Source organism: Pygocentrus nattereri, chromosome 17 (genome assembly GCF_015220715.1).
Source record: "Pygocentrus nattereri isolate fPygNat1 chromosome 17, fPygNat1.pri, whole genome shotgun sequence".
Taxonomy (NCBI): domain Eukaryota; kingdom Metazoa; phylum Chordata; class Actinopteri; order Characiformes; family Serrasalmidae; genus Pygocentrus; species Pygocentrus nattereri.
The window spans coordinates 26,865,619-26,885,654 of NC_051227.1; the positions used below are offsets into that span (position 1 = coordinate 26,865,619).

The 20,036-nt window shown below is 39.5% G+C and overlaps 1 protein-coding gene across 2 annotated transcripts in view; it reads left to right on the plus strand.

Annotated features, from left to right (window-relative positions):
- Positions 1 to 17,159, plus strand: part of foxo1a (forkhead box O1 a) — a 40,994-nt gene extending 23,835 nt beyond the window's left edge. For both annotated transcript variants that reach the window (XM_017696810.2, XM_017696811.2), the window contains 3 exons: positions 8,932 to 9,123; positions 9,582 to 10,816; positions 12,211 to 17,159. In XM_017696810.2, coding sequence (XP_017552299.1) covers positions 8,932 to 9,123; positions 9,582 to 10,816; positions 12,211 to 12,214 — 1,431 coding nt within the window. In that variant the 3' untranslated portion in view covers positions 12,215 to 17,159. The remainder of the gene's footprint in view (positions 1 to 8,931; positions 9,124 to 9,581; positions 10,817 to 12,210) is intronic.
- Positions 17,160 to 20,036: the final 2,877 nt, after the last annotated feature.

Consider the following 20,036-nt stretch of genomic DNA (forward strand, 5'->3'; position numbering starts at 1 on the left):
CACTGCCGTGCTGTCATCAAGCTAGTGCATGTGTCATAACAAAAAGTCACATGTGTTATATTAGCGGTCATGAGGAGCCATGACATCTCATGAAAGTTGAAGTCTAGTCTTACATAATGACAACCCTTTTCATTTCAGATTGAAACAAAAAAATCTCAGTGTTGGCACCCAAGCCTGTAGTCACATTTGAAGCAGCTTCGGACCGAAAGCTTACAGCGTTATAGGTGCAACATCCATAGTTGGTTATGTCATATGCACCTTTAACAGTGTCATGTAGGGGCATGACAGTGCACCAGTTTCACATTATACAGTACTGTGCAAAAATATTAGGCATCTACTCAATAGTTTAAAACCATTTATCTTGGCTGTCCTGCCAGCAAATACAATATAAATTATGAGAATAAACACAAATGAACTTGAAGAGTAAAAAGTAATCCACCATTTAATTTAATTAGTGAAGACTGATTAGCCAAACCAGGTATTAGATGGTAACTGCAAAATGGGGCTTCCTCAAGGACATGTTTGGACATTTGTTAACACACACACACATAAAATCACTACTTGGTTTTTAAGATTATTTATATTTATTGTAACATTAGCTTTTTCCCTGAGCAAATAAAGACTGACTGCCCAGATAGCTTTTTAAAATAAAATAAATAAAAACAAAAAAACAGGTTCCTTAAACTTTTGCCTGGTACTATATATTGTGTTTTTTGCATCACAGTATAATACTTGTGAATTCAGAAGGAAAAATTAAAACCAGCATTCATTTTGATGTTATTCTTGCATCAGCATGGGACTGTATCTCATGGTTGTCTCTTTTTTGAATATAGAATTTTTATTTATTTATTTATTTTTTGATTGAACAGTACAAACCCTTTCAGTTTGTCAGTATCTCCAATATCAGATTTGTTTTTGTAGCACAAAATGAAGCTGTGTTTTATTGACAGCATGTGTTTTGCTAATGCTTCATCAAAAAAACTATTAAAGTTAATATGTGTGTCATAACACCCGTAGTGTAAAGTGCCATGTCTTTGTCAGGTTAGGCCTAAAATGCTAACTTTTTTTTCTTTGGATTTCTTACCTGACTTTACCCTCTGTAAGTGCTGCAAGCTATACTTAGGGTGTTAAGCTGCTAGAAACCTGCTGCGTTAGTGATGGGGTAATGACAGGTCTGGGCTGTCTCTCAGTCTCTGCTAACCACACACACACACACACACACACACACACACACACTGACATACACACTTAGATCTGTCAACAGATGGCTCTTCTACCAGACATGACCCAACACGAGCCCACAGACTGCGTGTGCAGGGCCTAAATTCAGGCACCCTCTATCTACCTGAGGAAAGTTCTTGAGAAGAAACTAGTTTTTAGGGGGTTTACCATTCCACCAGGCCTCTTTCATAAGCCTGCATATGTGCCTCAACACTGCCTCATGATTTGACTGTAACCTCCTTCATGAGGGCGTGAAAATGACTTTGAAGTCTTCTCCTATAATTGCATACTTTCTTTTTTTTTTTTCTCTCAGTCTGTCCTGACGCCTAAACATCAAGTGCGAGACGCCCCCTGCTTTCATCTAATTCTGTCCCTCCACAGAGAAGCTCTTATGTGGCCTTGGCTGACTCAAACCAGTCCCTGCGCTTCTTCTCCATGCTCTTTCTGGGGAGTGTTTTTTTTCCCAAAGAGTGATGTGGCATTTGAGATCTAACGAAGAAGTCATTGATTCTGATTGGCCAAGTCTAGTCTGGAGGCTTCTCTAGACCCCAGAGAGAGACAGAGAGAGAGAGAACAGTATGGCCTTTCAGGCTCCTTGGAGGGAAGGGGGATTGGAGGAAAGCTAGAGAGAGAGAGACGGCACACCATGTCCTTGGCTGTGGACTGCCCCAAACACATGACCCCCAGCTGCTTATGGAGCTTACAGGCACACTCATACACACACACTCGCAGCAACTCATACAGAACGACACACAGTGCACTAGGATCTATAGGTAGTGTATATAAAACCTGCACTTTGACAACCACAGCAATATATGATACTGTGCAAAAGTCAGAGACCACTCTTTATTTATGTCATTTCCGCTCAGAGTTCAAACTTAAGTTATTGAAAGATATAGAGAAAATGGGACTTTTAACAGTCATCCAAGACCTCCATTCTTACTTCCGATCTGAAAAGAAAATCCACAGGTGTTTCTGTCCACCCTTACACTGTGAGAAGACAACTCAACACTATGGGTCTGGAAGTATGTGTAGCTGGCAAGAAGCCCTTACTGAGAAAAGACAAAAACATGTGAAGTTTGAAAATCAAATAAAGAAGAAGCTGCTACCACCCCACAGTCCAGACATCACTGAATGTATTTGTGATTGTTTGGATTATGACAAGCATAAAATGAACCAACTTCTAAGAATTAATTTTGGAGGTGTGGAAAAATATCACTATAGGTGTCTTTAGAAACAGAAAGCATGTCTCCCAAGAGAATTGAAGCTATAATAACAGCAAATGTATAATGTATAAATGTAAAATAATTTTTTAATATAAATTAATAATTTGTGCCTATTGGCTCTTAATTAAATAAATGAATGATGGTCCCTGATGTTTGCATAGTACTGTATATATATATATATATATATACATACATACATACATACATACACTGCTACTCCACAATATGGCATTAAGTCATCAACCAAAAAATATATTTTCAGTGGTAAACAGTAGTAAACGCTAGACAGTAACTCTCTAAATGAATGTCATGTTATCAGTTTTAATGAGATAACTCAAGAGAACTTTCTTTAGCAAAAGTCATGCAGGTAGTTTAGTCATTTATGTATCTTAGCTTACATAATAACAGTTAGCTCACATCCTGGTTAAACATTTAAACATACTTGATTTTTCAGCAGAAATCAGCACTGTCAATCTATCTTCTCAAAGGTGTTGCCTAAATATTACATTTCCTGTTAGAGCTGTTTTAGCATAATAGACTTGGGTGGGCTGTTTAGGAGGACTTCTACACAGACATCCAACAGCATGTCCAATGGCTGGCTACCTCCAAATGAGAGGAGATACAGTGGGACTTTGCACTGCTGTAGTTGTGTAGTTCAACTCTTTGTGTGGACTCCAGCCCATTGTGCATTCTCTCCTTCTCTCCAGTATGTGTAACCGCCACTGGCACTAGAGCCAAAACAGAAGGCTGGTGGGGTGGAGGTGTACCCCCCCCCAACCCCCCCAGCCTGAGACTTGGCTCTGATCGCTGCGGGCTGGCATTCCAGTCCTTTCTACTCACACACATCCACACTCTGACCTGCAACCGCTGTTTCCTGAAAGACAGGAAGTGAGGCTGGCTTCCTGTGACAGTCCTCTTTCATGTGGTCACTTCCTGGTGTTTGGCCATTGCTATTGACTTCATTTGGAGGACTCCTGCCACTCTGAGCTTCATACACTGAGGCTCTGAGAGGTTTTAGTCTTTTGCAACTCACACATAACCTGTTTGTTTTATGATTAAAAGTATTAGCAGAAACAGCTGATTAAGGGAACAGTTGAAGTTAAGAAGTGTATGTGTAATGAGCAGTGGGGACAGGGAAGTATTTTGGCATATCTGATATCTATGATCAGAAATACTCTACAACAACTTATGACACCTTAGCTATCGTGTTGAAAACAATGGCAGTGAATTACTGAGGGTTTATCATTAGATGTGTACGTTTACAGTGGTCTGCTATTATGTTCTTACAGTAATGCTGACAAAACACAGTCATCACAAAATGGAGAATGAGGGAAATATGCAGCATGCTCAACGCTGATAAGAAAAGTGTGTCCATTCCATATTCCATACATACAGATAAGCCTGCTTTATCTCTGCAAACTGACACATTGTGTTCTAAGTAGAGTACAACATTCTGTTGAAATTGCTCCATTTGGGTTGTGTCATTGTGTTGTTGTGGTATTTATGGAATGGTGGGATTGTTGCAAACCCGAGATTAGAGTGTCTCCACAGCAGAGGGATGGTGGCTGTGTTTGGTAACCTTGCTGAAGAATGTGGATTGGGACAGCATAGGATCCCACGTTCTTCGTTTCCTAAGAGATTGCACCCTGGCGGACTGGTCATGATTGTGCTTGAACTTTGAACACAGTGATTAGTTGGAATGCTGAGGTTCCTGTGTGCTTTCACAGCTAATAAATAAACTATTGTCAAAACAGGAAGAGGGATTCCACTAAAATGTGTTGTTATTATTATTAGTAGTAGTATTAGTATTATTATTATTAGTAGTAGTAATAGTTATTGTAGTAGTAGTAGTAGTTGTAGTAGCAGTGGTAGTAGTACTACATAGTTCATACGTATCATATGGGGTTTCATAATTTCAGCACCGCCATATTTTGCATTTTTGCTTCAAAACAGCAGCTATCCTTTACATTGTATAAGTACATGAGTAATAAGCCAATAGATGCAGTTCAAAGTCATAGTTTTCACAGCATTGTAATACCATGATTTTTGGTCTTGATAAATGAAATAATGGCTAAATTAAATGTTTTGACATGGTTTCTTCCCTTTTCTGAAGTAAAGCCACTGCATAAATCAAGTAGCCCTTCCCAAAGTCCTGCAGTAAATTTGCATTACTCTACCTCCCCATGGAAAACTAATCCAGTCCAGAAAAGTACATTAGATCTCAAAGAGTTAAAGTTAAGTACGTTTTCTTTCTTCTATGAAGTTACCATTTCAGGGTTAGAAGGTTTTGTTACAGTGTCACGCCTGTTGCCTCTTATTGGCTGTCTCCAGCCTGCAGACCTGGCCAACTTTTGCTTTTGCAGTTTGGACTGTAAATATGCGCTCATAAACATACACAGCAGAGCATTCAGTGTGGATAGACACACACAGCGTTCCTCTTTCCCCAGACTTAGGTAATGGCAGAGTGAGGACCTGGTGTTCCATTAGTTCACGCTTAGTTCACAAGAGCCTACACACTCCCACCCACACACAAACACACACGTATGATCTAAACCGGGAAACTGGGCTTTTCTGAGACTGGCCACATCCAGACACACTCTTTTGCCAGACTCTTCTCACACAGCACACAGAGTTCTGCCATGGTATTTCCCCCATGTGTCTTACTCCCCTTTTACAGGCCTTAAAAAACTCCTCCTCCTCCAAAACCCCACCCTAGGGCACACCTCCAACCTCAGAACCAGAACACTGCCAGACTCTAAGCCCCCCCTTTCAGATATTCATCATGGTCCAAATGTTTTGAACACTGCGTCGATGATTCAGCAGTAGATTGGCTTTAGGTAAATGTGATTTAGCTGTAAATGTGTCCTGAATTGAATCACTGTTTACAAGAGCACATCAGGTTTGAATCTTAGCTGTGTCCTTTGCTGTTCATCATCAGGACTCTCTGAGAAAAGTTCAAGGAAAAGGTGGGGTTTTTCCCTGGTTTGTCATGTGACATACCAGCCAGTCTAGTATTTTAGAGGTCAAACCATCACAGTAAAGGTGTGTCAGTTTACAGTAGATAGAATCAAAAGATAGAGTAAGAGTTGTACTTAAGTTATAGTATAAATAAAAAAAACCTTAAGCTGTAGGCTTTTTATTCAAATTATCAATCTAAAGACTAAAACTTAATATAAGTTAAATAACTACTATAAGTAATTTGGTGTCTATATTAAAATTGTGTGTATATTATGTAGTTCTGAGTAACTGAAGTGTGCAATCCCTTGTTAAAAGGAATTCCACAGGTTTGATATGTTTATACAATTAAAGTAATAAGATGTAAATAAAGAGAACATACAAAATTTGAATTGTCCACAGTGCCATTGATTGGAACCAGAAATCCACAGCATTTATTCCATCTGAATGCTACCTTACAGAAAGTTAGTATACGAAGTGGTTACGAATGCTGAGACGTTTTTTTATGATAGTTTTGAGATAAGATTTTGGTCTTGAAACTTTTTTTGGTTTTTGTTTTTTTTTGGTTTCAAGATTTTGGTCTTGAAACTCTATTTTTAGAATTCATTCATGGTGGAAAGGTGCATGCAGCACATTTTAAGGCAAAATAGTCTACCCAAAAAAACATATTTTTCAAATGTTACATTATTTGACCATGCAAGTTACAAGTAAGAATAACAGACTTGTCCTTCCTAGAAAGCAGAGAAAATAACAAAGTTGCTTCACTGAGGATTCACTGTGATCTGGCACAGATGCAGAGAACACATCTCTGATATTGGCACTTAGAAATTCTTTCTGAATGGAACACAAGCAGAATGTTTTATCTCTCTTGCACAACATGTGGGTTTAGGGTGTTATTTAACGTGCTGCTGTGTTAAACTGCACAGTTCTGTTCTGCCTTGGGCTGAGAACCATTCTGTTACTGGTGAAAGCCGCATTGTGGGGACTGCATAACGATATGTGTCGTAAGGTATTAGGTATTGTGTGTTCAGCTGGAACTGGACCGACTTTGGAGTGTCGAGGCTTCTCTCTTTCCTGCAGCTCCACTGATATATGGCAGTCATAGGATTCTCCAGCGTCTGCTCTGACATTGCAATCATTCTGACACCACACACACCCACTGGGGTTCATAAAAGCTGTCTTCAGCCAGATGAATCATCATCATATTCTTTATTTAAGCTCTGTTTCACCTTAAGAGGAGTTCTTATTTTCAGTGTCGCTGAGTGCCACAACATAAAAAAGCAAAGAAAATGGTAACAGATTAATGGTAACATGTGACACGCATCAACATGCTTAATTGTAATGAATGTCACTCTCCCAAGGCCAGACATTATCTCATAACAAGAATACACGTCTGGGTACAACTTAGACTTTTTGCTAGTGTAGTAGGTGAGACCAGTAGAGGTGGGTCAAGACTGAGACCTGGACACAACGAATCTGAGACAGATTAAGATATTTTCAGAATCTGATAATAAAAAGAAGAAGGGGAAATAAGATGAAATTCATGTGTAGTTAGTTGTACATTCAGTATCACGCATTATACATTATACATATAAATACATGTCATTGTATTTAATAACATATTTTGTAAAATTTAGTCTCAGTCCAACTTTGTATTGTAACTTTAGGAAGGAAATGGTACTGAGGTTATTTTCTGTCCCTTCTGCTCATAAACGTGTTCTGAATTGTCACCTAAAGTCAACTGAATATAAACCTATTATAAACCACTATTCAATGATCATTTTTTATTATTAAATGAATAAAAACACGTAGAGGAATGACTTGTACGGAGTGATGATTAAAAAATATCATTTTTCAGTTACCTCGGACAGAGGCATCATACTCGGCTGGTGTCGAGAACAGTTTCTGAGTCCCACTTACCTCAAGACAGACCAGAGTACTAAAACACTACTTTGGCTGGATTGCACTGTTAATAGGGGTACACCCCTTCTAAAACTTGTTCTAGATCTTTTTAAAGCCTTAAGTACAGTTGATATGACACCAAAACAAGCTAGCTATCGAAATGCTGTTGTTAGCTAACCAAACTATTTCAAAAGTTCTTATGTTTGGATGTCCTTGTTACAAGATCACATCTAGCCCAACAACAGCAAGAACAGATTAACGATTCTTTCATTCTGTCATTCTCTCACTTTCTCTCTGTCTCTTTTGAATAATGTAGTTAAGCATTTTTTCACAAATGTGAAGCAGGGATTGCTGACTTTTTTTTCCTCAAACAACCATCACATCCTTCATCCATCCATTAACAACTCTAAAGTAGTCACACAACCCATTAGGCTATTGCCTCAAAAATGCCCAGTTTTGTTAGACTCTATGAAAAATAGCCCTAATGGTGAAGATCACTATATGAACTTGAGTAGCATGTCTTCAACCGTCTGCATGTTTACCTGCAATGCTCTACACTGGGATCCTGCAATTACGGGATGGAGAGCATTGTGGGCGCAGGTTTTTTGTTTACTGTAAGAGAACCCAAATTAATGACAGAGTGGGAATGCTCTACATGAGTTTAGATGCATTGCAAATGACCCCTATAGAGAGTCACTTGTTTCATGTAGAATTTGGCATGTTGTCGATATGTTCTGTTGCTATGTTGCAACAAGTCCATTTGTTGAACAGAAACACTTCTTCTCCTTAATGCTATTGTGTGTGACTGGTGAACTGGACAAAGAAAAAGATTCCCCTCTTTCACTTGGCAACGACATGTGGGCCAATATTTGTATGGCCATATCACCTTGGCATAAGCATTCATTGTTTCTTTAAGCACCATTGGTTTTGTACTAGAGGACAAACCAAAAGGCATGGCTTGTTAAATTCAATTTTTCTAGTTTTTTCCCCCACTACAGATTATTTTATTTTTCTGTCTTCTGGTTAAATAAGTAAATGCTATCCTGTTTATTGGAGTAAAAATATAATAATTATATATTATTTTATTATATGTATAATATCACGTCTCAGGTAACACAAGCACATGTAGAGTTTGCATAAGGAGTTCTTCTCTTATGATTAAACATTGTCTTTTCTTGTTTATTCATAAACAGTTTGCTGCAAGGACATCATCCTTCCCAAAACTAACTTTTGTTGGCTTTCTTGGCTCTTTTGATGTGCAGTGAAATCTAAAACACCACAGAGATTCCAATACACATGTGTATTGTATTTCAGTACACATTTGCATGTTGGCATATGAGTTTGTTGTAAAATATTTGTATATATTTGCTTATGAAAATTGAGGGCGACTACGATATATTAGGGACAAAGTGATCGTGATCTTATTGACTATTGACGGTTGACTGGAGCGTTGTAAAGTTGAAAAGGAGGGCATGTATAAAAGAGAAGGTCAAGAGAAAAGAGGGAGCTGAATAGAAAACAGCTGCTATGAGGATTTGCACTGTGGTGATTTACCGTCAGAGCAGAATTTACTGGAAAAAGGGCAAATGCTGGTCATAACAGTCTCTCTCTCTTCTTTCTCTCGCAGAACTCGATCCGGCACAACCTGTCTCTGCACAGCCGCTTTGTACGGGTGCAGAACGAGGGTACGGGAAAGAGCTCATGGTGGATGCTCAACCCCGAGGGCGGTAAAAGTGGTAAGTCGCCCCGCCGCCGCGCCGCCTCCATGGACAACACCGGCAAGTTCGCCAAGAGCAGAGGGCGTGCAGCCAAGAAAAAGGTACACTGCCAAAGTCTGTCCTCATCCGCCTCCTCGCGTCCTGGCCAGCTATTATTCATGCAGTAATCCTGTGACCTCAACACATTGGAGACATATTTAGTAATGCTTGAACTCAAAAAGCTTTTAGATGTTTTGAACTTAGAATGTTTTCATCAAGAGAGCACTGGTTCAGAAGAGTATCATCACTGTTGTAAGAAAATCTTAGATCTTCGCAACTGTGGGAGAATGTTCTTAATGAAACTGTGGGAGAATGTTCTTCGGAACTGTGGGAGAATGTCCTCTGTTGTAGCTTATAAATATGTTATGTTTGTCCATTCATCATGAAAGGTTCACACAGTATTTTTTTAATTCAAAAATATTTTTTCATTGAAAAAAATGAAAGGTTTTCAAAACTAATTTAGTTATAATCCTTGATAGTGTCCACTGTAGGTAGGTAACTCCTCTCCTGTTCTCTACAGCTTGCTCTTCAGGGTGGTCCTGATGGGGGTGCAGACAGCCCGGGTTCTCAATACAGCAAGTGGCCTGGCAGCCCCAACTCTCACAGCAACGACGACTTTGATGCCTGGACGGCCTTCCGCCCTCGCACCAGCTCCAATGCCAGCACAGTCAGTGGCCGCCTCTCGCCCTTCATGTCAGAGCAGGATGACCTGGGTGACTCAGACATGCATATGGTCTACTCTGGCCCTGGCTCTGGTGCCAAAATGACCTCCACCCTTCCAAGTCTGTCAGAGATGGCCAGTTCCTTGGGTCACAGCAGCTCGGAGAATGTAATGGAGAATCTCCTGGACAACCTTAATCTGCTCTCACCCAAGAACCCAGCTGTGGGCTCTGCAGGAGGACCTGGGACAGGCTCTAACCAGTCTTCACCTTCATCTCTCCTTCAGAGCAGCCCTGGATATCCCTCTTACAGCTCACCTGGCCTGGCTGCCGTCAACCAGCAACCACAGCAAGACTACCGCAAGTGCCTGTACAGTCAGGCAAGCATGGGTAGCCTGTCCTCCATGTCCATGCAGCCTCTGCCAGAAAGTAAGGCCAGTTTTGGAGGCGGCCCTGGAACCATGGCACAGTTTAACTGCACGGCAGGACTGCTGAAGGAGCTTCTGACTTCAGATCCGGAGCCACATGGTGCAGACCTGATACCCTCTGTAGATACAGTGGTGACCCAGTCTGCCAACTCTGCAGGGCGCATGCTGCCCCCTTACACCAGCAGCCGGAGCGAACTCATGGGGGGCGGAGCCTCTCACAGCCACTCTCTGTCTCACCCTCACACCATTCACAACCAGGCTCCACCCACCACAGTAGCCATGAATGGACGCACTCTGCACCCCCTGACCAGCATGAACCATGGGGCTGTAAGCGGACGCCTTGGGTCAATCAAATCAGCCATGCAGATGCAGTATGGAACATCCAGTCATATGGGAGGGGGAGGACTTTCCTTCTGCAGCCTCAACGGCAACGGGTACAGCCGTGGCCCTGTCCTGGCCCCCGAGCAACAGCACCACCAGCACCTGGAGAAATTGCCCAGCGATCTGGACGGCATGCCTGTGGAACGCTTTGAGTGTGACATGGAATCCATCCTGCATGACACTCTGATGGACGGAGACTCACTGGACTTCAACTTTGACCCAATGACGAGCCAGCAGGGGTTCCCACCACATGGCGTCAAGACCACCACTCACAGCTGGGTGTCGGGGTAAAGATACAAAAATTTACTTAAATTTTACTTCTAAACCCAAATGTTCTCATTCAGTTGAGACACGTTTGGTGTCTTATGTTTGTTTGCATCTTTAGTTTTTGTGCTGTATTGTACAGTGTCATCTATAAAAATGGACAAAATACCGTCTTCAAGATGACTGCTTGTGCTGTTGGTATTTTTAGTACAGTGCAAAGTCTGAGACTACCATTCAAAACTTCAAGTACCAATAACTCATTTTGTAGCGTTAGGAAGCAGCAGAACATGTATTTTGCAAAAAAAATACACAGAAGCCACATCTAAATATATTATATCTAGTATTATAATATATATGTATATATACATACAGTATTATTTTATTGTGTTCAGTCAGCCAGTTCAGTCTTTATTACAGCTTCCATTCTTTTGGGGAGACTTTCTTTCCGTTTTTGCAGAGATATTTTTTCACTCCTCCAAATATCAGTCTTAGAAGTTGGTGTATTTTCTACTTCTCACAATCAACATACTCTATGATGAAGATGTCTGGGCTGCTGGGCAGTCCATTTTTCTGAGAATACCTTTCTTTTTTGTGTGTTTCCTTTTCTACATGTTGTTTTTTCAGACCTGAAGCAAGACTGGAGCTTGATTTTCTTCTCTCTTATAGATGAAAGCTTTAAGTCATGTGTTTTTGATGGTGACAGTTTTGTTTGGTCTTCTTGGCTGTTAGGAGTCCCATTTTCTATAGCTCTCTACATATTATAATGTTTTGGAAACTCCTGTGTTTTTATGTTCTTTGACATTCACCTTATCTCATGGATTATTTTATGTCTAATCTTCTCAAATAATTTCTCCTGAGAAATGAATGACTGGACATTAAGTTAATGAGTGTTAAATAATAAAGTGCCTGAATTTTACACAGTGCTCTATATACTATTGTTTTGTCCATTTTTGAAGATGAAATTCCAAAGATATCAGTTATATAGTGTCCACAACTACACAGTATGTATATTTGAGATAAATTAAGAAGTAGACACAAGTTTGAGGCAAGTGGTTGATGACATAAGAATGCAGTTTATACTGTGCTAAACTGGTAGTATAAAGGCTTCCGTTACTTTTTAATTACATTAACCTTGTAGCAACCTTGTGCAAAAGTATGCCTTGGCTAATCAACTACATTTGAGGTAAAGGGCGAAGTTTTGGCTGAACAATTGTTTGAAATATGTATTTCATGTAATATTTCATATTTTTTCCAAACACATATGTATGTAATAATAAGGAAATATAGTGCATTGGTAGCAGTTTTTAATGGTTTAGTGTGTTGGTCTGTTTTGATTTGGTTGTTTGTCCGGACCTGCTAGTTTGACTGTCTGTTTTTTCTATTCGCAGTGCATTAAGTGCCTTCTTTTCTCTTACAGGTAAAACATTTCTGCCTCTCAGACTGGAGAGTAAGAGCCCAAAGAGGCCATCCTCGCCCATTCAAGCAATGCTCTCTTCTACCGGTTCTCATCAAGGACATTCCCCTGCTCTCCCTCTGCTCAGCCGTGGCTGTGATACGACCGCACACTGCCAAGGACATTAGATCTGTGAGGAGCAGAAGGATGCTCTGCTCTTTTGCTATGACGCACCTTCAAACCAAGTGCCAAACCAGGTGCCTGTACTACTTAGCCAAATCACATGTGCTTTATTTTGCTGCCTTTTTCTCACTTTGAGAACCAGTGGTCAAATCAGGGCAAAAACAGCATGGTCCACAACCATGGCCCACATATCAGCCACAAGAGACGTACACATACACACATGCACATTTAGACATATGCAAATATGCATCATAGTTACCATCTTGATTATCAGTACAATCAGATTATCTATTAAATTCAAACTGTGATCTTTCTCAGCATTATAATCAGACCCTTTATCTTTCACAGCCCTTTAAATTGACCATTGCCTGGTAACATGTCATCTTTTCATTAGCTGTCTTTAGTGCTATTAGAGCTCAAACTACTGCCCTTGGCTTTCTGCTGGGCATCGTAATGTCTGTATTCAGTGCTTAATGCCCTGGATATTCCACAGCTGGCCTTAATGGGAAAGAGAACTGGATCCTAAAGATGAGTGTGTGTATATAGTCATATCCGGACAAAGTCCTCCACGGCAGGACCTGGAAGAAGTTAGGGAAACCTCTTGGCCTACTAGGACTGTGTTACATTATAACACTTTCTGTTCTCTCCTCTGTTTTAGATTCAGAGCAGATGTACTACACTTTTTAAAAAAGAGTGTATTGTGATTATGTCATGTCCCGAGCGTTTACACAAAGAATTCAGCAATCAGGGCAGCAGATTTAACGTTTTGTGAATCTGAGAGAAACTGGATCTGACACTTGACATTTCTGTTGGCTCAGTTGTGCTCGTGAGGGTGCTTCTCATTCAGACTGCGTACACGGTTCCACATTTCTTTGTAAATACATGGTAAATACATATGGCAGAAGCATAAAGTTGATATATTTGAGATTTTTGTTTTGAAATTTTCTTATTGTTATTATTGCGTATGGTTGGCTTTAGCTGAGGATAGATTAAGCTGTGTATAATGCATGCACATTTTAGCAGTGTTTTGGGGTCCTTAAAGGACAAGTCCACCAATTTTTTCAAAGTTTCTTTGTGCTCTTGCTTTGTAAGCTCTCCTACAGACTGAAATGTGAGTGTATAACCTGTCATATTTTAAGATGCTACACTTACAAGTCCCAAGGAACACAGTGTAAAACATTTTAAATGGTTGTATGCTAATACAATTGAGTATTATATTAAATATACAGCAAAATTTCATAAAAAATAATAATTGAAATATAATAACACAAGGCTTAAAATAGCTTAACAGACCTAGTTGAGAATTATCTGGGCATGGTTAATATTCTGATAAGTACACACAACTGACAGCCCTCAGTCCAACAACCTGCTACAGCACTAAAGCAGAAATGAGCCAGTTGGGCTATAATGAATGGATGGACATTCAGGTGGCAGGCAGACAGATGGGCTAACTTACTAGCACAGTAACACTTGCCAAGTTAGCTTTTGCTTGGTCGTTGTCTTTCATTTAGTACGTTTCTGCGTACTGAAACCCAGACAGTCTGCAGGGGAATCATACAACCCACATGAACCCTGTAAGTTTTGAGGTTACTGCTAATATATGTGTGACCCAGGATTAGTGCTGTTCAGTTTACATTGAAAGAGTAGAATGCATCTGCCATTTAGTGGACATTGAGAAGTTATTAATGGGACATACTTGGTACATGTATGTTGAATGCCCAAAACAAGCAAAAAGATCAACTTACAAAGACAACACAGATTTGTATTCCTTTAACCGTAGACCAGAATATTCAGTCTTCTATTTGACTTTTCAAAACTCACAAGGTCAGAAGGGACAACGAAATTCTGGAAAACTGCTGGACATGCCCTTTAACATTTCTCATGGGGGCCCCAAACACAAGAGTCTTGTGATTGTGGCTAATTATGCAGTTGAAAACTACAGTGCAGGCAGGCTCTTGCCAGTGTGACAGCATAGAATGGGCCTCCCTCTGTGTTAGCAGAAAAGCTACAATCCTCTGCCTTTAAGAAAGCATAGGGAGATTTATTTACTTTTGTTTATTTATTAGAGTGAAGGAGAAGAGATGTGATTGAATCACATCACAGATTATCACAGATGTATTGTATGTTTTTTCTCTTTCTCTCAAAATGCAGGCACTGTGATGTACATGTCAATATGTTTGTGATGTTCTGAGTTTGTGTTGCCTTTAAATTTATTGATATAAAAAATGCCTTATTCAAGACATGTCAAAGTAGCCTCACTGCCATGTTTCTTTCGCTCTCTCCTTTTTCTGGTCACTTTTGTATGAGCATATGTCCTCAAAGGCGGTGATTCAATAATAAGCTTCAATATTGCTGACACCTCTCACTTCGTACCACCATTATGAAACCCGTGAACTTTCATTTTGTTTTATTCACTCTGACACCCCTAACATTTGTATGTATTGGCACTGCCAGAGGGCAATTCATAACATTCTTTCTGAATCTGGATCAAGCTTCAAAAGAACAAGTCAACTGAAGAGGGAAAGCTTCTTGGAAATTGAAGAATAGCTTTTAAAGCAGAGAGATACTGTTATTTAAAAGAGTTATGCTTTGCAGTACTGCTGGTGAAACGCCAGTAGATTTGATCTAAGGGACACTGATGGTCTTGGCTCGGATGCATATAGAGGAGAAGGTTATGAATGGCAGGTGTATCAGGCATATAGTCAGAAAGTTTTGAATTAGTAGAAGAATTAATGAATGTGAAAATACATTGAGTGCACATATCAGCAGGACATAAACTGGATGCATTGAACCTTGAGGATCCAAGTCTGTAACAAATGTCGCTACTAAGCCTCTAGAAGCTATAGTAACTCAAAACACAGCTCTGCGTAAGGGAATCGGTAAACCATGGTAGATGTTTTACAGAAAGCACTGTGAAAACCTTCTGGCACAATTCACCTCCTCTTATCTGGTTCTGGGATTTGGCATCAGTAGTTAATAGAAATGAATAGGGATGCATTGATTAGGAATTTTTATGGCTGATTCTCATTTCTTTACAGACATATTGGCCAATGGATGATTTTTTGCACCAATTTTCGTTTAGCCTTTTTGTTTGTTTTTTATTACCCAGAGCTCACACTTAAGTGGAGTAAATAAAGAAATGCATTAGCACATTCTCCAGTATTTTCAATTAGCCAAAGCCGGAATCATGCATCCCTAGAAACTAAGAATAAAATCTACAGCAGTTCATGTTAGATAGGGCCAGTGTGGGCACAGAATCAAAAATATGTTGTTAGCCATTCAGAGCCCCCTGTCTTTGGTCTCTGTCTACTCTTATCATAATTCAGCCCTAGATAGAAATGGAAGCGTAAAACAAAATGAAAGTGTGGAGGTTGCCGGTGGTTGTACGAGGACATTGCTATATTTACCTTTCAGCACTTTTGTTTGATCTCTGAGTATCGGAAAGTTAAAACAGCCCAGTGATATCGAGGCCTTGAGCATATTGTGAAGCAGGCTGAATGAACAACGATTTTGAAATGATTAAGCAGTACATAATTGTAAGACTTGAATCTGTTCTGCAGGCTGAACTATGACTTCTTGAATACTGACTTGTATAACAAGCGTACACTTTAGAGCAATTTGGACATGTGAAAGCATGTGCAGTTTGAAGTGCTATGCAGTGGCTGCTCTTTAAATGTCAAACAGTTGAAGTTGTCACAGAAATGCTTTCTCTTCAAATAATGGCATTTTTTTTCTTTACCTGAGGTTAGTGTGGGACACACAGGCAGCAGAAAGCTGCAGAAAAGTCTATTTTAGAACATGATTGATTAACCTATGAATTATACTTCTTGTGCAGGCCACTTGTTTTAAAGCAGAGACAGAAAGACTATATATCGCAGAGACAGAACTCTTCTACTAATATTAATCTGTATAAATATTTCACATATGGACAAAACCTGACCTGTATTGTATTTGCTTTGTTAATTCAGCGATTGCTCACACCTATGCATTCTTGTACTTCATTTATTATTTTTGTTACCTTTGGTTTGTTTTTACTGATGACAATATATTTCATGTACTATGGAGCTGTGGAGAAGTTCTGATGTTATGAAAAAGAATATGAAGTATTTAGACCATAGATGACCTTTTACATGTAAAGCTTTTTTTTGTAAACTGACTCTGTTATTCTTGTATTTAGCAGACGTTTGTAAATTAAATATAAACGTAGATTTAAAAAATATAGAAAAACAAAAGCAAAAATATGTAATCTAAATCAAATTTGAAAAAAAAAATTGTTTATTTAGATTGAGGGGTTTGGACCAATTTTTATAGAAAAGAATCTTTAAATTAAGACATTGCACTTTCATAGAGGGACAAAGCAGTGAAGATGTGACCTATTTTTAAGCAAACTGTTACATTTCTTAACTTATGTACAGAAATGATTTGATTCACAATCCAAAATTATATATATATATATATATATACATATATATATATACATATAATGTGTGTGTATCTCAACGTGCAATCAGCTTATGTAGAGAAAAATAATAAATCTTTATAAGAGAAAAGGATGTTCTTTGGAGATCATTATTATGCTGACATGTCCTACCTGATCCAGTACATCTTTCTGTTTTACATTCAGCTTATAAGCAACAGTCATAGCCAGTTTGTATAATGTAAGGCCATAGCTCTCTGATTTAGTTGTTGATGCAGTTGCCTGATGTGCTTGTATTCCCAACCAGATTGTTGCTGCTGTATGAAGCCATATGTGTACATAAATGATCTTGCATAAAGAAGAATCCAGTGTGCTTCTCTCTCTCTCTCGTGTCTTCTTTTTTAAAGAGAACTTTAAAGGTTATGTGGTGGAATTTTGAATAACAAATGTTGAGTTTTTTTTCTATCGCTGACCTCTTAGATATGTGGCATTCCTTCATATCGCCTCCAGTTAATGACATTGTCTAGAATAGCTGCTGCCCTATTTCTGCTTTAAATAAAGCCTGGGGTTGTTTAAGGTCATGGGGTTTCACTCCACAGGACTGAGAGTCACAGTGACCTGTCTGATGCTGGGATACATACAGAGTCTTACAGAACTTTTAATCCTCTAGTTGGAGCAAGAACAAAGCCTATTCATATATCAACACTGTGTGTCCAAAGGTTTTTAGACACCTGCTTATGTAACGTTTCTTCTGAAATTAAGGGTATTAATAGGGAGTTTGTTCCATTTGCTGCACTAGCCTCTTCTCCCCTGAGTAGGCTTTACATGATGTTTAAACATTGCGATTAGGATTTGATTGTATTCAGCCACAAGAGCATTAGCGAGGTTGATTAGTTCTGGACTGTGAACAAAGATGTTGGATGGTGCTCCATCTCTAGAGAACACAATTCCACTGCACCACAGCCCAGTGCTGGGTGAGCTTAGCCAACACTGTTGGTTATGGTGACCTTAGGCCCATATGCAGCTGCTTCAGAGCATCCCATTTCAATTTCCAGCACACTTTTATAGAGATGCTTAAGATCAAGATGTGTGCACAATTGGTAGCCTGTGACAGTAACTAATTAGGAGTGTGGATACTTCTGGACATACACTCTCCTCAAAATCCCACGCTTATTACATACTTACAGACTTATTATTCAGTAATTACAGGGACTTCAATGCAAACTGGCTTAGCTATTCTTAGATTATAGAAGTGTGTAATAAAACTTGGCCAAGCAAGGCTTTAAAAAATAAGGTGTCTGTAAGTCAATGCCATAGTATAACCATTTTTGTTCCCTAAACAGCCTTGTTTATAAATGATATGCGTGAGTCTGGAAAACTTTTAAAGGTATAAATAACCTTCACGAGTTCTGTGTATTTTAATAAGTAATTTTGGACCATTTTATTTGTTCCATTTATCATTCAATTTGCACACAATGTGAAGGGCAGCTGCCTTGTTGAAATGGCGAAAAGAAAAAAAAAAGATGAAAATGGAGTTACGAGGTTTTCACAACAGTGGTATAGATGGGCCACAGAAACAAACAACTTTCTGTCTTAAGGCTAAGGCTATTTATTATATGTACAGTCTTAGCAAAAAGGCTCTATTTTACAGGTATGGAAATTTTTGGTGATGTAAAGAATTATTTTTAATTATTTTTAATCTTTTAAAGAGTCTTTAAAGAAACATTTAGAAGAGATGATTAAAATGTAAAGGAACTATTTAAGCATTCAAATTTATATATATATATATATTTTGTTGTCATGGTTATAACATTTCCCTTTACAAAAGCACCTTAAAGAACCCCCATTTTTCAGCATGATAAACAATTAAATGAACCTTTTGATCTTACTTTTATAGGTCTGCAAGTAAAGTATGCTTTTTATGTATGCTTTTTATCACAAAGTTTGGAAGTTCTGAGAAGCATGAGGAGGAAAATCACATGAACAGATCATTCTTTCAAGGAACTGATGAAAGGTAGTCAATTCATTAGAAGCATCTACTCATGAAGAACCCATTCACCCCCGCACAGACTCAATGTACTTTTGAACTCGGCACAAGCTCTCTCCTGACGCCGAGATACAATCAACCGTGGGCTTCAAAGCCAGATGGCACTGGAGAGAGCAGGCCGTGAGAAAAGCTGTGGGGATCTGAAACCCTTCTTTTTTGACAGTATAGAAAGCCAGCAGGGAGAAAATATGTGCAGGTCTGGCACTTTCTGTTCTCTGCGCTCTCCTCCAGGTCTGGGTGTAGAGTTTCTGTTATGGCTCTGGCTTCCAGCTGAGGCCTCAAGGCTGGAACAATCCCAGCCTATAGAGCCTGCCACCTTCCTGCCTGTCAAACTCACGAGCCAGGAGTTCTCGGCCCACCAGCTAGCTACCAAATAACTCTTCATCCCTTAAATACCTTCAGACGAAGTTGAAAATGACCCAGAAGTGGCTCGAACCTTAGAAGTGGTTCACGCGAGGTCTCGGCTGCAGCTGGGAGAGGACAGGTGGAAAAGCTCAGAACAGCCGAATAGCTGGCTTTAACTTCTCCTCACTGCTCTTCTGAGGTTTACTCTTCTTTTTTTCTCTCTCTCTCTCAGTGCAGCAGTGTGGTCCGATGTTCCCTTTGAACAGTGTGTGTTGACAGAGGGGAGAGTGCAAGGAGGAGGGAAAGAGAGCAAAAGAGAGAAGGAGGGAGGGAACAGATCCCCCCCAGAGGCTGCTTATGAGCAGACTCCTGAGGAATTCACTGTGTCTTAGGCTAGCTTGGACAGCAGCCAAAAGCATATGCAGGTCCATGCATTTCTCCCAGGGGCCAGGCAAGGCAGGCAGGCAAAAAGCTACATCAGGACACATACCTAATGGCTTTTCAGCCAAGAACCTTTCATTTTCACCAGCTTTTTATTTTCTCTTCTTGGTCTTTCATTTGTAAGCAAGGGTTCTGGGATTCTGGGATATTTCATCATGAATATAAGAAACCGTTATACATGATATGTTCAAAAGTTTGTAGACACCTGCTAGTCCAACGTTTCTCCTGAAATCAAAGATATTCATAGTGTAGTAACAGTAACAGCCTTTATTCTTCTAGGCTTTGCATTAGATGTTGGAACGTTGCTGTGAGGATTTGATTTGCAATCAGCCACAAGTGCATTAGTGAGGCCAGCTACTAATATTAAATGATTAGTTCTGGATCACAAATGCCTCTCCAATACATCCTAAATGTATC